Source organism: Mesoplodon bidens, assembly GCF_964165515.1.
Source record: "Mesoplodon bidens genome assembly, chromosome: 6".
Taxonomy (NCBI): domain Eukaryota; kingdom Metazoa; phylum Chordata; class Mammalia; order Artiodactyla; family Ziphiidae; genus Mesoplodon; species Mesoplodon bidens.
The window spans coordinates 7,948,685-7,969,218 of record NC_138162.1 but is presented as its reverse complement, the minus strand read 5'-3'; the positions used below and the strand labels follow the sequence as shown (position 1 = coordinate 7,969,218).

General features: G+C 49.5%; 1 protein-coding gene across 1 annotated transcript; it reads right to left on the bottom strand.

Annotated features, from left to right (window-relative positions):
• Positions 1–2,530: 2,530 nt before the first annotated feature.
• Positions 2,531–19,486, bottom strand: ST6GALNAC6 (ST6 N-acetylgalactosaminide alpha-2,6-sialyltransferase 6). Its single transcript, XM_081237117.1, is given in 9 exon segments — positions 2,531–2,841; positions 3,541–3,648; positions 11,841–12,247; positions 14,272–14,451; positions 16,439–16,529; positions 18,017–18,028; positions 18,030–18,050; positions 18,052–18,201; positions 19,341–19,486. Coding segments are annotated over 8 exon segments (1,053 nt in total). The 5' UTR covers positions 18,096–18,201; positions 19,341–19,486; the 3' UTR covers positions 2,531–2,651.
• Positions 19,487–20,534: the final 1,048 nt, after the last annotated feature.

The following is a 20,534-nucleotide window of genomic DNA, read 5'->3' as shown; positions in this document are numbered from 1 at the left end:
CATATCCCCTTCCCATGTAGGGCCCTAGGTTCCCCACGTAATGACTTTGCCAGGAGTCTCGTCCCTCGGATACTGTCTGGTTGCCCCAGGCCTAGACCCTGCCACCTCCCAGCCTCCTGCCTGTCCTGCTGCTGTTGGAGCAAGGACGGCCTCTCCTAGCAGGAAAGGTCGAGGCTTTGCCCCACCTCGGACTGGCACTCACGGCCTTCTGCCATCTGGCCCCAGGTGGTCTCATCTTCCACTGTTCCCTCCTCTGTGGCCCCGCTGCCTACTGAGCGAGGCCGTGGGTCCTCCCACTAGGCTTCCATCCAGGCCCTTCTTCCCACCTGACATCCGCTCCCTCATCAATTGCACCTAACACAGCGCATGGCACGTGGCCACCTATTGAGCCAATGTATACATGAACTGAGACAAATGCAGGGGCCATTCCCGCTGGCCAGCTCCGTGGCCCCCATCCCGCTGGCCCAGTGCCCAGGAGAGCTCTTTTCCATCTCCAGCAGGCCACCTGCCCTTGTCTCACAGCCACCCTTTGTTAGGCCTCCGCTCCCAAGGGCATCTTATCTTCCTAAACAGGTTGTAATCTCCCCGAGTCACAGACCCCCTCGCTCTTGCCAACCTAGAGTGAACAAGCCCTTTAGCTGAGAGGACAGGGGCAGCAGTGAGGGATCCACCGTTCACACGCCGTCTGGCCCAGGGCTGCAGCCTCTCCTGGCTCCCTCCTGCCGGGGCCTGCAGGGTACTTCGGCTCCCTGCCCTCAGCAACACCCCCCTGCAGCCAACCTCTGACCCCATCACCTGCCTCTCCCCTTCAACCCTCTGCTCTGGCCTCCTCCATCCCGTCCCCCGCAGATGCTTCTGTGACAGAAATGTCCTCTCCCGCCCCCCTTCTCTTCCTGCCGGAAGCTCTTCCCCAAAACCTCTGCAGGAATCTTCCTCGGGAAGAACGTCACCTCCTCCAAAGCTATGGTCGCAGCGCCCTGTGTTGCTCTGTGTGGCCTTTACTGCCCTGAACCTGTCGTGGGGCCCCTCCCCTCCCTCTATCTTGAGTTCCTTGAGAGCAGTGTCTGGTTTCAGCCAAGAGGGAACTGGGGCTCTGAGAGGGGCAGTGACTTGCTCAAGGTCACACAGGCAAGGGGAGGCCAGACTGGAAGAGCCAGGTAGGCTTGGCTCCGGAAGCCCACGTACCTCCAGCCCCCAGGGCTGCCAGGTCTCCACCCAAGCTGTAAAATGCATGACTCACTGGCCAGCTGACAAAGCTGGACATCCTGCTTGTGTGTGGGCTCCCAGCCTGGACAGTGTGGGCACTGTCCCGACGGGGCCCGAAGAAAGCAGAGCTCGAAACCAGAACACAGGAAACGCAGCTGGAGCTTAGGTGTGTTTATTCCTGTACAAATCATTACAAAACCAAGTCTAGGGTAGTCGCTGGCCCCCACCCCTTGCCCCAGTGTGCGATGGCTCACTGCGGGCCTCCGTCTCCTCCACCTGACTCGACCCATTCCACAGCCTCCTCCAGTCTTCTCTTCAAGACTCCAGAAGAGCAGGGATTAAACCCACCCCACTGAAGTGCAGCAATAAAGTGCCTGATGGAGAGGGAGGGGATAGAACTCAGGCAACAGCTCCCAGCCCCCTAGGGCCTTCCCAGGCCCAGCCGGGGAGACCCTGGGACTACTCCAGCAGCTGCAGACAAAGGGGCTGCAGGAAACCTCAGCTGGGCTGGGATCCCCCCTCTCTCAGCCCCAAGGGCTCCTCCAACAGGTGGAAAACCTCACTGCTGGATGGCAGAAAAGGGGGCCTGGCTCTTTAAGAGCCACACTAATGGCAGCTGGGCGGAAGGGCTAAGAGAACAGCTGAAGGCTTGTCCCTTCTCTTCAGAGTCCCCCAAAGCCTGGGAGAGTTTGCACAAAAATATCCTCAAGTTTCCAGGAGGAGGTGGGGAAGGGAACCCCAGACCCTCAGAGAGCGGAACCCCCCGGCAAGGGGTGGTGGCTGGAGGGGTCCAATCTTGACGGAGGACAGACCCAAGGTGGTTGCTGGGGGACGTGGGAGGGTTCTCAGACTCTAGAACCTGACATAGGCAGAAGGATGTCCAGACAGGGGGCGAGGGGTCTGTCCAAGGCCACTCAGGGCAGAGCCAAGACCCGGACACCAGCCTCCCACGCCTGGAACCCCCCGAACCCCACAGATGTCCCTGCCTGGGCTCCAGACAGCTTCCACCGCCACACAACCTCTTTCTGGTTCTGGGGAGTGAGGGGGCGACACGAGTTCCCAGCTCCTTGGGACAGGACCCCACTGTCCCAACCAATAGGAAGTGATTTAGAGTCCATCCTGGGACTCTGAACCAAGGCCTCATGGGAAAGGACACGACATTAGCCTCGGATTACTCAGAAATACCCTGATTGACTATGCTCAGACCCTGACTGGACAAGAAATACCCTTGACACCCGATTAACCACATAGAAGCCCAAATCCCTGATTGGCCAAGAGATACCCCCAGGCCCTGAATGGCTGGAGATTATATCCTCTTCAAGGCCGGAATGGCCAGAAGACACTCTGACCAGCCTTGATTAGCCAGACGATGGCCCTTGGTCGAGCGGCTGAGCGGAGATCCACTTCTCCTGTGTCCCTGGTGAGAGTCCCACAGGCAGGGTGGCCTAGGTCCAGGAGGGGTGGGAGAAGGTGATTCCGTACAGCTGGGCCCAGGACGAGAAGACCCTCTTTTCCGTGATGAAGCGGTGGTGGTTGCCCTTGCGGCTGTGCTCATTCTGGATGTAGGTGACACACTCGTCCGGCCCCTTGGGCTCATAGTAGTGGTAGGGCATGCGCTGCAGGCGGGGCCGCTGGCTGGGGCAGAGCAGATGGGGCCATAAGGGCAAGGTGGGCACCAGCAGGACCCTGCCCTTTCCAGCCCCTAACCTGCTATAGGGCCTTAGTGGGAGAAATCCCTGCCCCTCCCTGGGCCTCAGTTTCCCCATCTGTGAAATGGGTGTAGGATGGACTAGGTGTGTGACTCTCAAACTTTCTTTTTTCTTTCTTTTTTTTTTTTTTTTAAATGCAGTGGAAACTTTTCCTTTTCCCAAGAGGGTGGCAGTATGGGGTAGTGGTAAGGACTGCGGGCTCTGGAGCCTGGCCCCCACCCCTTACTGTTCGTGGGAACTGAGGCCACTCACAAAACGTCCTGCTCAGTTTTTCTATCTATGAAATGGGGAGAATAGTGCACTTATCCCTTAGAGTCACTATAAGGAGTAAATGAGATAATAAAAAGCCATGCTTGGTACATGGTCAGCACTTAGCAAAAAACAGCTGTCACCTGCTGGGCTTTTCATATAGTAAAAACGAAAATAGTTATTATTAATATACAAACTCTGGACTCTGGCTAAGCTTGGGATTGAGGATCCTGGGGTAGCTCTAAAGAGCCTAGATCTCGGCAGAGCAGTTTGAATACTATAAAATAGAGGCCCTTGAAGGCACCCCAGCCAAGGTTTCTGGAACCCCAGCTCCACCCTGTGGCCAATGGCTGGGCATCGCCCTGGGGGTGCTCACCTGCAGTAGTCGGGGGGGACCATGCCATAGACGTGCACATGGTCACACAACTCCACCGCAATCACCATGGTGAACCAGCCTGTGCTCAACCACGAGTGGGACTTTTCCCTGGGGGCAGAGAGGGGTAACGATGAGGGGGCATGCAGGCAGGGAGGAAGGGTCAACCCACACAGAGTTTTCCAGAACTCCTCCCACCCACTCATGGGGGCTTCCCCCCATTTCAGTCACCCCCCGTCCATCCCTGCTGTGGCAGCACGGGCAAGCTAGCAGAGGGCAAGCTGTCTGGACAGAGATGAGGGGCGTGGGGACTGCTCCTTTGAGGGGAGGAATAGGAACACAGCATGCTGGGAGTTAACTCCTGGGGAGACTGGTCACACCTGGGCAGGCTGGGAGTAACCATGATCACAGAGCATGGTAGGTAGAAGCAGTTATGTACATGCTAGGAGAAAACTCCTAAGGGGAGACTAATCAGAGAAGGTGATGCCGGAAGTGACCACAAGTTCAGAGCAAGGCATGGAAAAAGTAACCAAGAACCTCAGGCTGTGTGCCCACTACAGCAGTCACTAGCCACATGCGGGCACACGTGAACACTTGACATGTGGTTAAGATGTGCTGTCAGTGTAAAATACACACTTGCTTCCTTAGATAGTATGAAAAAAAGAATGTAGACTATGTCACTGATCATTTTTGATACTGATTACATGTTGAACTGAAAATATTTTGGATATATTTGATGGAGCGTGGTTCTTTGAAAAGTTTAAAAGAAAATAAACCTCTCACAAGACTGACAAAGAAGGGAGAAAAGACACAAATTACCAATATCAAGAATAAAAAAAGAGGATATCATCATAGACCCTGAAGACATTAAAAGAATAATAAGAAAACTGCAAAAAACGACATACATGAATTTGACAATTTAGATGAAATGGGCCAATTCCTTGAAAACCACAAACTACCAAAACTCACTCAAGATGAAATAGATAACCTGAATACCCTATAACTCTTAAAGAAATTGAATCCATAGTTTAAAATCTTCTGAAAAAGAACTCTCCAGGCCAACAGTTTCACTGGTAAATTCTACCAAACATTTAAAGAAGAAATAAAACCAATTCTATACAATCTCTTCCAGAAAATAGAAGAGAAAATATTTCCCAATTCACTTTCTGAGGCCAACATTACCATGATACCAAAACCAGGCAAAGACAGTACAAAATAAACTACAGACCAGTATCTCTCACAAACATAGATACAAAAATCTCAACAAAATATTGCAAATCATGTCTAGAAATATATAAAAAGAATAAGACACCCACAACCAAGTGGAGTTTATTCCAGAAATGCAAAGCTGATTCAACATACAAAAATCAATCAATATAATCCATCAGATTAATAATCTTAAGAAAAACCATGTGAGACAATTCTCCAGCCTGTGGAAGGAAAACCACATTCACAGAAAGACAGACAAAATGAAAAGGCAGAGGACTTTGTACCAGATGAAGGAACAAGATAAAATCCCCCAAAAAACTAAATGAAGTGGAGATAGGCAACCTTCCAGCAAAAGAATTCAGAATAATGGTAGTGAAGATGATCCACTACCTCGGAAAAAGAATGGAGGCAAAGAGTGAGAAGATGCAAGAAACGTTTAACAAAGGCCTAGAAGAATTAAAGAACAAACACCTAGAAGAATTAAAGAACAAACAAACAGAGATGAACAATACAATAACTGAAATGAAAAATACACTAGATGGAATCAATAGCAGAATAACTGAGGCAGAAGAACAGATAAGTGACCTGGAAGACAGAATGGTGGAATTCACTGCCATGGAACAGAATAAAGAAAAAAGAATGAAAAGAAACGAAGACAGCCTAAGAGACCTCTGGGACAACATTAAACGCAACGACATTCCCATTATAGGGGTCCCAGAAGGAGAAGAGAGAAAGGACCCAAGAAAATATTTGAAGAGATTATAGTCAAAAACTTCCCTAACATGGGAAAGGAAATAGCCACCCAAGTCCAGGAAGCACAGAGAGTCCCAAGCAGGATACCCAAGGAGAAACACACTGAGACACATAGTAATCAAAATGACAAAAATTAAAGACAAAGAGTAATTATTGAAAGCAACAAGGGAAAAATGACAACATACAAGGTAACTCCCATAAGGTTAACAGCTGATTTCTCATCAGACACTATACAAGCCAGAAGTGGGTGGCACGATATATTTAAAGTGATGAAAGGGAAGAAACTACAACCAAGATTACTCTACCCAGCAAGGATCTCATTCAGATTTGATGGAGAAATCAAAAGCTTTACAGACAAGCAAAAGCTAAGAGAATTCAGCACCACCAAACCAGCTGTACAACAAATGCTAAAGGAACTTCTCCAAGTGGGAAACACAAGAGAAGAAAAGGACCTACAAAAACAAACCCATAACAATTAAGGAAATGGTAATAGGAACATACATATCGATAATTACCTTAGACGTGAATGGATTAAATGCTCCAACCAAAAGACACAGGTTCGCTGAATGGATACAAAAACAAGACCCATATATATGTGTCTACAAGAGACCCACTTCAGACATAGGGACACATACAGACTGAAAGTGAGGGGATGGAAAAAGATATTCCATGCAAATGGAAATCAAAAGAAAGCTGGAGTAGCAATACTAATATCAGATAAAATAGACTTTAAAATAAAGAATGTTACAAGAGACAAGGAAGGACACTACATAATGATCAAGGGATCAATCCAAGAAGATATAATAATTATAAATATATATGCACCCAACATAGGAGCACCTCAATACATAAGGCAACTGCTAACAGCTATAAAAGAGGAAATCGACAGTAACACAATAATAGTGGGGGACTTTAACACCTCACTTACACCAGTGGACAGATCATCCAAAATGAAAATACATAAGGAAACAGAAGCTTTAAATGACACAATAGACCAGATAGATTTAATTGATATTTATAGGACATTCCATCCAAAAACAACAGATTACACTTTCTTCTCAAGTGCCCATGGAAGATTCTCCAGGATAAATCACATCTTGGGTCACAAATCAAGCCTCGGTAAATTTAAGAAAATTGAAATCATATCAAGCATCTTTTCTAACCACAACGTTATGAGATTAGAAATCAATTACAGGGAAAAAAAACGTAAAAAACACAAACACATGGAGGCTAAACAATATGTTATTAAATAACCAAGAGATCACTGAAGAAATCAGAGAGGAAATCAAAAAATACCTAGAGACAAATTACAATGAAAACATGACGATCCAAAATCTATGGGATGCAGCAAAAGCAGTTCTAAGAGGGAAATTTATAGCTATACAAGCCTACCTCAAGAAACAAGAAAAACCTCAAATAAACAATCTAAACTTACACCTAAAGGAACTAGAGAAAGAAGAACAAACAAAACCCAAAGTTAGTAGAAGGAAAGAAATAATAAAGATCAGAGCAGAAATAAATGAAATAGAAACAAGGAAAACAGTAGCATAGATCAATAAAACTAAAAGCTGGTCCTTTGAGAAGATAAACAAAATTGATGAACCATTAGCCACATCAAGAATAAGAGGGAAGGGCTTCCCTGGTGGCACAGTGGTTGAGAGTCTGCCTGCCGATGCAGGGGACGCGGGTTCGTGCCCCGGTCCGGGAGGATCCCACATGCCGCTGAGCGGCTGGGCCCGTGAGCCATGGCCGCTGAGCCTGTGCGTCCGGATCCCATGCTCCGCAACGGGAGAGGCCACAACAGTGAGAGGCCCGCGTACCGCAAAAAAAAAAAAAAAAAAAAGAAAAAGAGGGAAAAAAAAAAAAAAGAAAAGGGGAGAGGACTCAAATCAATAAAATTAGAAATGAAAAGGGAGAAGTTACAACAGACACCGCAGATATACAAAGCATCCTAAGAGACTACTACAAGCAACTCTATGCTAATGAAATGGACAACCTGGAAGAAATGGACAAATTCTTAGAAAGGTATAACCTTCCAAGACTGAACCAGGAAGAAACAGAAAATACGAACAGACCAATCACAAGTAATGAAATTGAAACTGTGATCAAAAACCTTCCAATAAACAAAAGTCCAGGACCAGATGGCTTCACAGGTGAATTCTATCAAACATTTACTGAAGAGCTAACACCCATCCTTCTCAAGTCTTCCAAAATATTGCAGAGGAAGGAACACTCCCAAATTCATTCTATGAGGCCACCAGCACCCTGATACCCAAACCAGACAAAGATGCTACAAAAAAAGAAAATTACAGACCAATATCACTGACGAATATATGTGCAAAAATCCTCAACAAAATACTAGCAAACAGAATCCAATGACACATTAAATATACACCATGATCAAGTGGGATTTATCCCAGGGATGCAAGGATTCTTCAATATTTGCAAATCAATCAATGTGATCCACCATATTAACAAATTGAAGAATACAAACCATATGATAATCTCAATAGATGCAGAAAAAGCTTCTGACAAAAATCCAACACCAATTTATGATAAAAACTCTCCAGAAGGTGGGCAGAGAGGGAATCTACCTCAACATAATAAAGGCCATATATGACAAACCCACAGCAAACATCATCCTCAATGGTGAAAAACTGAAAGCATTTCCTCTAAGATCAGGAACAAGACAAGGATGTCCACTCTCACCACTATTATTCAACATAGTTTTGGAAGTCCTAGCCACGGCAATCAGAGAAGAAAAAGAAATAAAAGGAATACAAATTGGAAAAGAAGTAAAACTGTCACTGTTTGCAGATGACATGATATTATACATAGAGAATTCTAAAGATGCCACCAGAAAACTACTAGAGCTAATCAATGAATTTGGTAAAGTTGCAGGATACAAAATTAATGCACAGAAATCTCTTGCATTCCTATACACTAACAATGAAAGATCGGAAAGAGAAATTAAGGAAACAATCCCATTCACCATTGCAACAAAAAGAATAAAATACTAGGAATAAACCTACCTAAGGAGGTAAAAGACCTGTTCTCAGAAAACTATAAGACTCTGATGAAAGAAATCAGAGATCACACAAACAGATGGAGAGATATACCATGTTCTTGGATTGGAAGAATCAATATTGTGAAAATGACTATACTACCCAAAGCAATCTACAGATTCAATGCAATCCCTATCAAATTACCAGCGGCATTTTTTACTGAACTAGAACAAAAAAATCTTAAAATTTGTACAGAGACACAAAAGACCCCAAATAGCCAAAGCAGTCTTGAGGGAAAAAAACGGAGCTAGAGGAATCAGACTCCCTGACTTCAGACTATACTACAAAGCTACAGTAATCCAGACAATATGGTACTGGCACAAAAAGAAATATAGATAAATGGGACAGGAAGAAAGCTCAGAGATAAACCCATGCACATATGGTCACCTTATCTTTTTTTTTTTTTTTTTTTGCTCTACGTGGGCCTCTCACTGTTGTGGCCTCTCCCATTGCGGAGCACAGGCTCCGGACGCGCAGGCTCAGCGGCCATGGCTCATGGGCCCAGCCGCTCCGCGGCATGTGGGATCTTCCCAGACCGGGGCACGAACCCATGTCCCCTAGCATCAGCAGGCAGACTCTCAACCACTGCGCCACCAGGGAAGCCCAGTCACCCTATCTTTGATAAAGGAGGCAAGAATATACAGTGGAAAAAAGACAGCCTCTTCAAAGTGGTGCTGGGAAAACTGGACAGCTACATGTAAAAGAATGAAATTAGAACACTCCCTAACACCATACACAAAAATAAACTCAAAATGGATTAGAGACCTAAATGTAAGACCAGACACTATAAAACTCTTAGAGGAAAACATAGGAAGAACACTCTTTGACATAAATCACAGCGAGATCTTTTTTGATCCACCTCCTAGAGTAATGGAAATAAAAACAAAAATAAACAAATGGGACCTAATGAAACGTAAAAGCTTTTGCAAAGCAAAGGAAACTACAATCAACATGAAAAGACAACCCTCAGAATGGGAGAAAATATTTGCAAATGAATCAACGGACAAAGGATTAATCTCCAAAATATATAAACAGCTCATGCAGCTCAATATTAAAAAACAAACAACCCCATCAAAAAATGGGCAGAAGACCTAAATAGACATTTCTCCAAAGAAGACATACAGATAGCCAAGAAGCACATGAAAAGCTGTTCAACTTCACTAATTATTAGAGAAATGTAAATCAAAACTACAATGAGGTATCACCTCACACCAGTTAGAATGGGTATCATCAGAAAATCTACAAACAACAAATGCTGTAGAGGGTGTGGAGAAAAGGGAACCCTCTTGCACTGTTGGTGGGAATGTAAATTGATACAGCCACTATGGGGAACGGTATGGAGGTTCCTTAAAAGACTAAAAATAGAATTACCATATGACCCAGCAACCCCACTACTGGGCATATACCCAGAGAAGACCATAATTCAAAAAGACACATGCACCCCAATGTTCATAGCAGCACTATTTACAATAGCCAGGTCATGGAAGCAACCTAAATGCCCATCGACAGACAAATGGATAAAGAAGATGTGGTGTATACATACAATGGAATATTACTCAGCCATATAAAGGAACGAAATTGGGTCATTTGTAGAGACATGCATGGATCTAGAGACTGTCATACAGAGTGAAGTAAGTCAGACAGAGAAAAACAAATATCGTATATTAACGCATATATGTGGAACCTAGAAAAATGGTACAGATGAACCGGTTTGCAGGGTAGAAATAGAGACACAGATGTAGAGAACAAACGTATGGACACCAAGGGGGGAAAGTGGCGGGGGTGGTGGGATGAATTGGGAGATTGGGATTGACATATATACACTAATATGTATAAAATAGATAACTAATAAGAACCTGCTGTATAAAAAATAGAAATAAAATTCAAAAAAAAGAAAAACCATGCGATATCAATTGATGCAGAAAAACATTTGATAAATTCAATATCCAGGAATGATTAAAAAAAACTCTTAGCAAACCAGTAAGAGAAGGGAACTTCCTCAACCTGATAACTTCCTCAACCTGTAGCTTCAAAAACCTACAGCCAACATCATATTCAATGATGAAAGACTGACCATTTTCCCCCTAAGCCTGAGACCAAGGCAAGGATGTCTACTCTCACCACTTCCAATACAATTCAATGTTATATTGAAAGTACTAGCCAGTGCAACAAGGCAAGAAAAAGAAATAAGAGGCATGTAGATTGGAAAGGAAAAAATAACTGTCCTTATTTGCATGTCCTTACATCATGATCATTTGCACAGAAAATCCCGAAGAATCTACAAAAATCTCCCAGAACCAATAAGTAAGTTTAGTAGGATTACAGGATATAAGGTCAACACACAAAAATCTATCATATTTTTATATACTAGCAATGAATAATGGGAAACCAAAAAAAAATTTTTAATGCTATTTACAATAGCTCCAAAATTTTAAAAATATTTAGATATAAATCAAACAAAATATGTACACGATCTATATGTTGGACATATTGAGTTAAGTAAAAATATATTAAATTTAATTTTACCTGTTTCTTTTTACTTTTTTTTTTTTTTTTTGCGGTTCGCGGGCCTCTCACTGTTGTGGCCTCTCCCGTTGTGGAGCACAGTCTCCAGACGCGCAGGCTCAGCGGCCATGGCTCACGGGCCCAGCCGCTCTGCGGCATGTGGGATATTCCCGGACCGGGGCACGAACCTGTGTCCCCTGCATTGGCAGGCGGACTCTCAACCACTACGCCACCAGGGAAGCCCCTTTTTACTTTTTAAATGTAGCTACTATAAAAATTTTAATTACCTGTGTGGCTTCCATGATACTTCTATTGGATAGCACTGGCTTAGCTTTTCTAGGGAGATTAGTCAGAGAAGGGCATACTGAGGGTGATGTAGCCTTAGAACAGAGCATGCTGGGAACAACCATGTGCTTAAAGTAAGATGTGCTGGGTATGGTCAACACTTTCCATGAGGCATGCTATGGAGCAGCTCTCCTAGAAAGATGCTAGGAGTGACTGTGCAACCTTAGAGTAGAGCATGCTGGGAGCCCTAGTCTCTCAGAGCCATTCATGCACCCCAGGGGAGATGAGGCCATGCAGAGCGTGTTGGAAATGACTCATGCTAAGAGCTGGACATGAAGCCAACTCCCCTAGGAAACCTGACCAGAAGGTGGCAAGAAGTGACCACACCCTCACAGCAGTGCATGCTGGGAGCAACAGGCCCTCTGGACGGAGCGTGCTGAGAGGGAGCACAGGGCTGGCCAGAGGGAGCGGGCAGGAGGTTGGTACCTGTCCTTGCCTGTCTCACTCCGGAAGAGGTCATCAAACTGGCGCATGCGGCCAAGAGAGACGGCGTAAGCCTCCATATTGGGGAACACCAGGCCTGCCCGCTGGATGACGCGCACGAGGCTGCCCTGGGGCTTCTGCATCTTGTTGGGGGGACCCCAGAAGATGAACACGGTTTCAGGGGTCCGGTTGACGAACTCCTGGGGCCTCCGCAGCACACGGAATACGCTGGAATGGGCCACTACGCGGAAGGTGGTCTTGTTGCCCACATCGGCTGAGTAGCCCGTGGTGGGTGCGTCATTCATGCGGATTGTGCACTCGGCCCGCTCGATCTCAGGGCCCAGCTTGGTGCCCAGCAGGTGGCTGGAGCTGGTGACAATCACACACTGGTGGCACCGGGAGGGCAGAGTCTGGGGGGGTAAGGAAAGCCAACACTGTTATGACCACTCAGTGCCAGGCGCTGTGCTCCATGCATCCAGGCCTCCAGGAAGCAGGAATTATGATGTTCATTTTAAAGACAGGGAGACTGAGGCCCATTCATTCAACAGTCAACAAATCTTTATAGCAAGCTGGCTAATGGCCAAGTACAAGGGACAGATCAATGAACAAAAGAGACCCCACTCCTGGCTTCAAGAAGCGCACGGGTGGGGAGACACGGTGTACAAGTAAACGATAAAATAATGCCAGGTGGTAAGTGAAACACGCTGGGAAGGAAATAAAATAGGGGCAGGGGATCAGGAGTGGCAGGAGTGAGAGCTGCTCTAGAACAGTCACCTGGGGAGGCCTCTCTGAGCTGACACCTGAAGATTGAAAAGGAGCCATGCAGGGGAAAGTATTCAAGCAGGAGAAACAGCAAGACCAGAGGCTCTGATGTGGGAGGACCATGGTGTGTTGAGAAGCAAAAGAAGGCTGCTCAATTGGGGCAGAGTTAAGGAACAGAAGAACAGAACAGCCACGCAGGGATGTCCCCAAAGTCATACAGCAGAGGAGCGCAGGGCTAGGATTTGAACCCAGGTCTATATGGCCACGGAGCCCCAGCCTCAGCCTCCCCAGAGAAGACATCCTCCCCAATGCACCCATGACATTTCCACATCACCCATGAACAGGACACCACCTTGTCAGTAGGAAAGGGTGTGGAGGCTGCCCTGAGCCTCTGTTTCCACATTGGTGAAATGAACGGGTTGGAACCACAAGCTATCTGAAGCCTATTTTCTGCCCATGGAATTCCCATGCACCCTTCAAGGCTAAGCTCAGGTGCCACCTCCTCCAGACAGCCTTCCCTGAGCCCTTACTCTAAGATCAAGCAACATGTCCCATGTACCTCAACCGATGGCTTTGCCAGCTTTCCTGAGCTCCTCCTTTCTGGCTTCTCCTATGAGGCTGGAAACAGCTGCAAGCCAGCCTCTGTCTCATTCCCTGCCACACTGCCCACACTCAAGCCATTGCACTTTCTCCTAGGTTCCACCTTTTAAATTTCTCTTTCAAGGGTCCTTAGGGTAGAAAAAGTCTCAGCTGGGAGTTGATCTGTCTCTAAACACCTGCTAATGGGCCCTTTTCCAGTGAGGGTATGTTCAGAGCCCCAGGACCAACACACTGTATGCAAAGACCCCGAGAGATTTATGAGGGTTTTAGTGAGGGAGGAGAGAGAGGTAGGCAGGGCCTGGGGAGACCTCCTCCTAGAAGGTGGAGTCCATGCTTGAGGCCAATAATTTTCTCCCTGACCCCAGGGAAAACATTAGGGCTCAGAGGACTACAGGGTGAACTCCACAAACACAACCTGAGTTTCACGGTTACCCAAGGCCAACAGAAGCGCCCCAGCATGACTGTTGGCCTCTTGACACAGCCGTAGCTCATCAGGCATTGGGGCAATACCCTGGCTCCTCCCCTCCCTTGCTGTGTGGCCTTGGGCAAGTGACTTCACCTCTCTGAGCCTCAATTTCCTCATCTCTTCAAGGGAGATCACGCTAACCTCACTGGGCTGGTATGAGGATTACTGCTGATCACAGTGCTCGGTGCACAGCAGGCAATTGACAAGGGGCGGCCATTACTGTTACTGTTGTTGTGTTGTCAAGTACCCTAGTGTCCTACTCCGAAAGCCTATGTAGACTCCCACGCAGAGACAGAGATCAGTGAAAACCAGAGAGACTTTTCCAAAGGGATTCTGACTCAGGAGATGATAGGATATTAGCACTAAGGGTGGGACCTTGGAGAAAACTGAGGCCCAGAGAGAGACAGGGTACTTGTCTGAGGTCACACAGCCAACAAGGGGCTGAAGGCACTGGACTCTTGGGATTCACCCTTTCCTTTAGGAGGGATGGTGGACGTAGAGAGAAGAAGTGGAGGAGAAGAAGGAGGTGGGAGCAGCGATGGTGGGCAATGGGGAGGATTAGTCTCCAGGCAGCTCCCAGGGAGCTTCCCAAAGCAGCTGCCCTACCTTGTTGCCGAGAATGGGGATGTAGCCATCGGTGATGCTCCACTTCTTGAGGTTGACTGGCCGGCGGGTACGGCCCCGCAGGGAGCCATAATGAAAGACTTCATTGGCACTGCTGGAGCTGTAGAGGATGAGGATGGTGATGAGGGCAAAGAGGATCACGAACACTGCTGACCGCTGCTCCTGGAGAGGGGAGAGGCCAGTGAGGGCCCAGCTGCCCAGCAGGCTCCTTGCCACCTACTGTGCCTGCTAACTCCTGCTCTTCATTCCAGACCAGTTCAAGCACTACCGCCCCCAGGAAGGCCTCCTCCAGCCCCCTGAGCACCGCCTATCACAGCACCAATCACACTGCATTCAAAGAGCCGTCCCCCTCAATTAAACCATGAGTTCTGAGGGCTGGGACTGAGTCAGCCTTGATCCCCACTGTATCTCAGCTCCCAGGGCAGGGCCCAGAGCACAGAAGGTTCTCAGGGTTTGCTGGATTAGATTGGAAGTGTGGGTCAGAAGGATCCTTCCAGCTGCAGCTGGAAGGATGCTTGGAGACAGGTGGGACATTCCAAGGAGAGGGTCTAGGTCTTCCCCCAAACAGTAACTCTTTATAAGTGTTTACCATTCATTTAAACCTGAAGGGAAAGGATTTGGTCAGGAATCAGGATGCATGGGTAGTCAGTATACCAACATATGGCAAAGGGCAGGAAAGTGATATCTGAAGTGTCCACTGGTATTTATTTGCCTGGGGTCTGCAAGGCTAGGTGGGACCCGGGAGTCCTGGATCCTTGTGCTGAGCCCCCTGGGCTGGTTATTAATGTATCGCTTCTCAGCTCCAGGTTTACTCTTTTTGCCTGCTCTGTGAAAACGGATCTGGGCCCTTTACAGGTTTTTCCTTGCCAGCGAACTGCATAATAAACTTTGTCCATAGAGGGCGCCAGAGAGACATGTCAGGAGGAAGGGAGTTTGCTTCCTGGTTCTGGGGGCTTTGGGCCTGGTGCCGGTGCACTTGCTTCTACAGCACGCATGGCTTTCTCCCAGTGGCCAGCAGCTTCCTCCAGCATCCAGCCTCAGGCAGTTTTGAAGCAGAGTGCCTCTGATTCCTGCTGCGACCACAGCTGCTCCAGAGTTGCGCTCATGTGGCACACTCAACCACCAGCAACACCCAAAAAACGTAAGCTTCCCCTCCCTGGAGCAGTTTTACTTGATGCTTGAAGTGTCTCTTGGGAGTTATCTCCTGTGAACAGCCTTCCCTGTAGCCTAGCAGGTGGATTTATGACAACTTCCACAGCACAGCACCACAGTGAGTTCTCTGCCATCCAGTGGGCCATAGCTGTGCCCTCTCCAGCCCAGCAAGGCCTGGGTCTCAACCCTGGGTGTGGTAGCAGCCCCCCCCCTTTTTTTTTTTTTTTGGCCGTGCCACACAGCTTTCAAGATCTTAGTTCCCCAACCAGAGATCGAACCTGGGTCCCAGCAGTGGAAGCACCAAGTCCTAACGACTGGAAATTCCCAGTGGCTGCTCCTTATACCTGCTATTCCTGTATTCTGTAGAGTTCTAATCCCCTGTTACTCCAATGCCCAATTAAAATGAGTAATTCTTCATATTAAACTTTCTCTATTCAAATTACTGTGTGGTTTCTCTTTCTGGATTGGACCCAGACACACCCAGATCACCCCACCCCCAACCCCCAGGCTCTGCCAAAGTTGTAGTGCAGCTAGGAAAGGGGTGTGCAGGGCCAGGCACATAGTAGGTGCTCAGGAAAGCATAAATGAATGGATCATGGGGAACCCTGACACCCTCAGAGTGATGCTCACAATATCATGTCATTTTTGACTCTGACCACTGCCCCCTCTCCCAACCTCCCATTCACCTTCACTCCCCACCCCCACCCCCTGCACAGCACTCCACAGGCACCTTCTCGGCCAGTCCTTTACCACAGATGGACCAGTCAGGTCTAGGAGGACAGAGGTGGACCTGGGCCCAGAGAGAGGCAGGAGCTTGCCCAGGCCACACAGATCAGTGGCCACAGCAGGGCTCACACCAGGGTCTCCCAGGCATCAGCAGCTTCTCGGCAGGGAAGAGAGACTTGTAGCGCCTGGGTCTGAGGCAGGTCCAAAGGAGCCCATTTCACGGAGGGAAATAAGAAGCTGAGATGGGGACAAGAAACGAAGGGGGACTTACTTTGTTGCTACTCATCTCTCTCCGGCGTCTGCTGAGGGGCAGGGGCCAGCGTCCTGCAGGTGGCCCAGGGGGTAGGGGTGTGGGGTCACACCTGCAAGCCACAGAAAGAGTTAGTGGCCTGGGTGCCCTCCCCCAAGTCCAGCTGGTCCTAGGCTACACCCTCCCCACCCCTGCCAGCCCTCCTACCCACCCATGACTTCAAGGCTCAGGGCTGTACCCATTTTGCAGGTGGAGACACTGAGGCCCAGAAAGGGCAGGAACCGGCCTGATGTCATACAGCCAGGTGGTGGCAGAGCCCTGCCTCTGTCTCTGCCCGTGCACTCTCCCACTCTGCTTGAAGGCAGCTGGCAGGCCTAAAACTGGCTCCCTTGCTGGGGGGGCCTGCCCCCCACCCAGCAGGAGCCCCATTCACACCCCTACTCTAAACCCTGTCTTATGTTCCTGAGGCCTGGAAATAACATTCCTTGTAGGTCCCCAAACTCCTCTACACTCATAGCCTTCCAGGCCTTGCATAAACTGGCCCCTCTGACTAGGACACCCTCCACTGTGTTGTTCATGCCCACTCATCCTCCCAGCCTGAGGTGGGCCAGGAATGTCTCCTGCATGCCACCTCCCCGCTGAGAGCTCTCTGAGGTCGCAGCTGGCACAGGGCCTCACATTCTCTGCTGTGTCTCCAGAGCCCTGGAGATGGGTGCAGGAGGACTGCTGAATGACTTCATTCTTATCTTTTTTTTCCCCTTTGTTCATTAATAAGATCTTGGGGGTTAACGGCTCAGACTCATCTGTCCAATGGTTATAATCACAGCCCCACCCTGGGGCGCGGCGGGGTCCGGGACCACACAAGCCCAGCTCTGCTCCTCACTCCCCAACGCCCCCCAAGTCCATGCAGGACGCAGCTTCTCTGCAGATCTCAATTTCCCCACCTGTCAAAAGGGAGTAAGTACTTGTGTCCAGCCACCTCCAGCAGATTCGAGGCCAGAAGGCACTAAGGGAAGGAGAGTGCGCAGAAAGAGAAACTGGGGCCCAGGAGCTCCCCAGCTCCGTCCTTCCCTCCAGGGGCCTCCCATCTCCCGCCACTATCTCCGCCCCCTGACCTAGCAGCTGTTTACTCCTACACCGACACCAGGAATAGCCAGAGAACCCCAGGCCAAAGGAGGTGCCCCCACGCCGCTCCTGATTGGTTGGGTCTTAACTCCGCCCACCAGCCAACCCCGCCCCCTCTCCTCCGGAGCCCCCTCCTCCCAAGCCCAGCTTCAGATTTCTCCGCAGCCAGCCTTCAAAGCCAGGCAGGGAGGCCCCCGTACTATCACTCGGACTCTCACAGGGTCCAGTCCCTGCGGCACAGATCAGGAAACTGAGGCTCATCAGAAGGGAAGAGAGGCTTGTTCTTAGATTCATAGCCCATTAAGGCAAAAGTCATCCAGATCCCTGGGTAGTCCCCATCTACCCTGACGCCTCTAGCATTCCAGCTGCCTCTCTGAGCTGAGCCTCCCCTCTCACTACCCTTTCCTTCGGATGCCCCAAGCTCCAGACACACTAGAGCACTCCAGTTCCCAGGCCCACCCCCCACTTTCCCACCTTTGCCTGAGCAGTGCCCTCAGCCAGGACCACTGTCCCCCTGGTCAGGCCCGTCACAATCCTGCTCTGAGAAGACCATGGTCAGTACAGCATCTCATGTTCAAGTGCGAATCCCGGTTCCACCACTTACTGGCTGAGGGGCCTCGGGCAAGCCATGTGACCTCTCTGAGCCTCAGTTTCCTCATCTGTGAAATGGAATAATAAGAGTAGGTAACTCACAATGTTGTTAGAAGGATTCAAGCAGATGTGGCAAGGGAAGCACAGGATTTGAAAGTGCTTGAGCAGTCCAGCAGTTGTTAGTTTTGTGGTTATTCATTGTTCAAGGCCTGCCTCTCCAGACAAACACTACCCTGCCCTCTGATGCATGGCCCAGCAACTTCCCTCTAACATCAATAAATGCGGAGCCCTTGCTAAGCATCACCTACTCACTGAATCTTCCTGGCAATTCTTCACAGCAGGGGCTCTTATCCCCATTTCACAGATGAGGAGACTGAGGTTCAGAGAGGCAAAGTGCCTTGCAGAGCTGTCCAGAGCCTGCTGGGGTGCCTTATTTCCAGGCTTGTTTCCAGGGAGCAGCCCAGGGCTGGGCCTGACTCGATCTCTCTCAAGGATCCCCCAGGGCTGGCATTGACCAGAGGCCACTGAGTGCGTTCCCAGCACCTGGCCCAGCACGGGAGAGCAGGACTGTTGGGAGCGACTTGCTCGGGCTAGGGAGGTAGCAGCCCAGAGCTCTGAGCCAGGATCGTGGACTCAGCCCCAAGGTGGGCCGAGCCGGAGGGCTGAAACCGTGAGCTCGGGCTATGGGGCCACACCCTGCCCTGTGTTTGGGGGCTTTGCTTCTCCCAGCTCGGGGAGTCCTCCTGCAGGCTCGGGACGCCCCCACGAGCCGCGTGGGAGGAGAGCTCCCGGGAGAAGGGGGAGGGGGGCTTCTAATTCCAAATGGGGGCCGCTGAAACCGTGGGTGCACCTAGGAGGGGGACGACTCACCCTCTGTGCCCCGCTTGCGCTGAACCCCCCAACTCCAGCACTCGGGGGGTACGGAGCTCTAGCCTCAGCTGGGAAGAGAAGGGAGGCAGGACGGCGGCAGGGTCCCCGAGCTCTGATGGGGTAGTCAGCGGCAGGAGGCCCCGCGAACCCCGCGACAGCCCTTGGGCGCGGGGACCGGGATCTCCAGGCGCGGTTGCCAAGAGTGAGTGGGTCTAGGGGAGCCCCCGGGGCCCCCATATCAATCTCCATCCCCAGCGGCTCCTGACGGCCCCACCACCACCAGGGGCGCAGGCAGCGCCCCCCTCCCGCTGCCCGCCCCCGCGCGGCGCCAGCTCACCTCCCCCGGGGAGCGCCCGGCTCCCCGCGACCCCCGAGCCCCCTCACATGGCGCCGGGAGCCAAGAGCCGGGGTCCGCGCCACTCTGGCCGCCCAGGCCCCGCCGCAGCCCAGGCCCGCCGGGTCCTAGCGCCGCCGCTCACCGCTCTCCGGTTCAGGCCTGGGAGGTGGGCGGAGCCTTCGGGGACCGCGGGTGGCCCCGCCCCTGGGCGGTGCAGGCGGGGATGGGTGAGGGGCGGACGAGTTCCGGCCCGGGGCACCCGAGCGCCTCGCTTACTCCTCTGGGCAGCCTGTAGTGACAACGACAATAACAACAGTCTTCCGGAGAACATTTAGTGTGGGTCAGGCCCACTTCTACCTCGCTTTATTGTTACCACGACGGGGATGGGGAAACTGAGTCCCAGAGCACACTGCGCTTGGAATCAGCTGAGTTTCTCCCTGGGCATCCCTACCTCGGGCCTCCAGAGCCCTGCACCCAGTAGTCACCCTGGGTGAACTCAGGGATCCACTCTTGGGTTCAAGTTCAGCCCTGCCGTCTACTAGCTGTGCGGCCTTGGCACGTTACTTAACGCTTCCCCTGCTTCCCGGAAATAGGGAGAACAACCTCACAGGGTGTTGTTAGGATTAAAAATGTTACATTACTCCTTATAATAATTGTGGTATTCATTACATCATTTTATGCGATAGTGAAAAATAACTTAAGTAGCCTGGACACCTGGTTAAATGAACAGCCCCGCTAAATTGAATGATGCAGATCAGTAGGCACCGACAGGAAGAGACGTCCAGGAAATTTACAGGATATGTAATAAGTGAAAAAAGCAAGTTTTTAAAATGCATCTCTATAATCACTTTGGAAAACAAAGTTGGAAAATTTTGCATTCTGCTCCTAGGTATATACCCTGGAGAAATTCTTGCAAATGTATGTAACAAAGCTCATAGCAGCAATGCTTGAAATAATACAAAACTGGAAACAACTCATATAGCTATCAAGGAGAATGGAATTTTTTTATTACATTAGGATACGTTCACATGGTTAAATTATTATATAGCGGGGGTGGGGGGGAATGACATGGATGAATCTTACAGACATGGGGAGTGAAAAAGCCAAGTCCTGGAAAACAAATGAAACTACACAATATACTGTTTAAGCATACAGCAGGCAGTAGGCCGCCTGTCATTGGACAGGAGGTAGTTT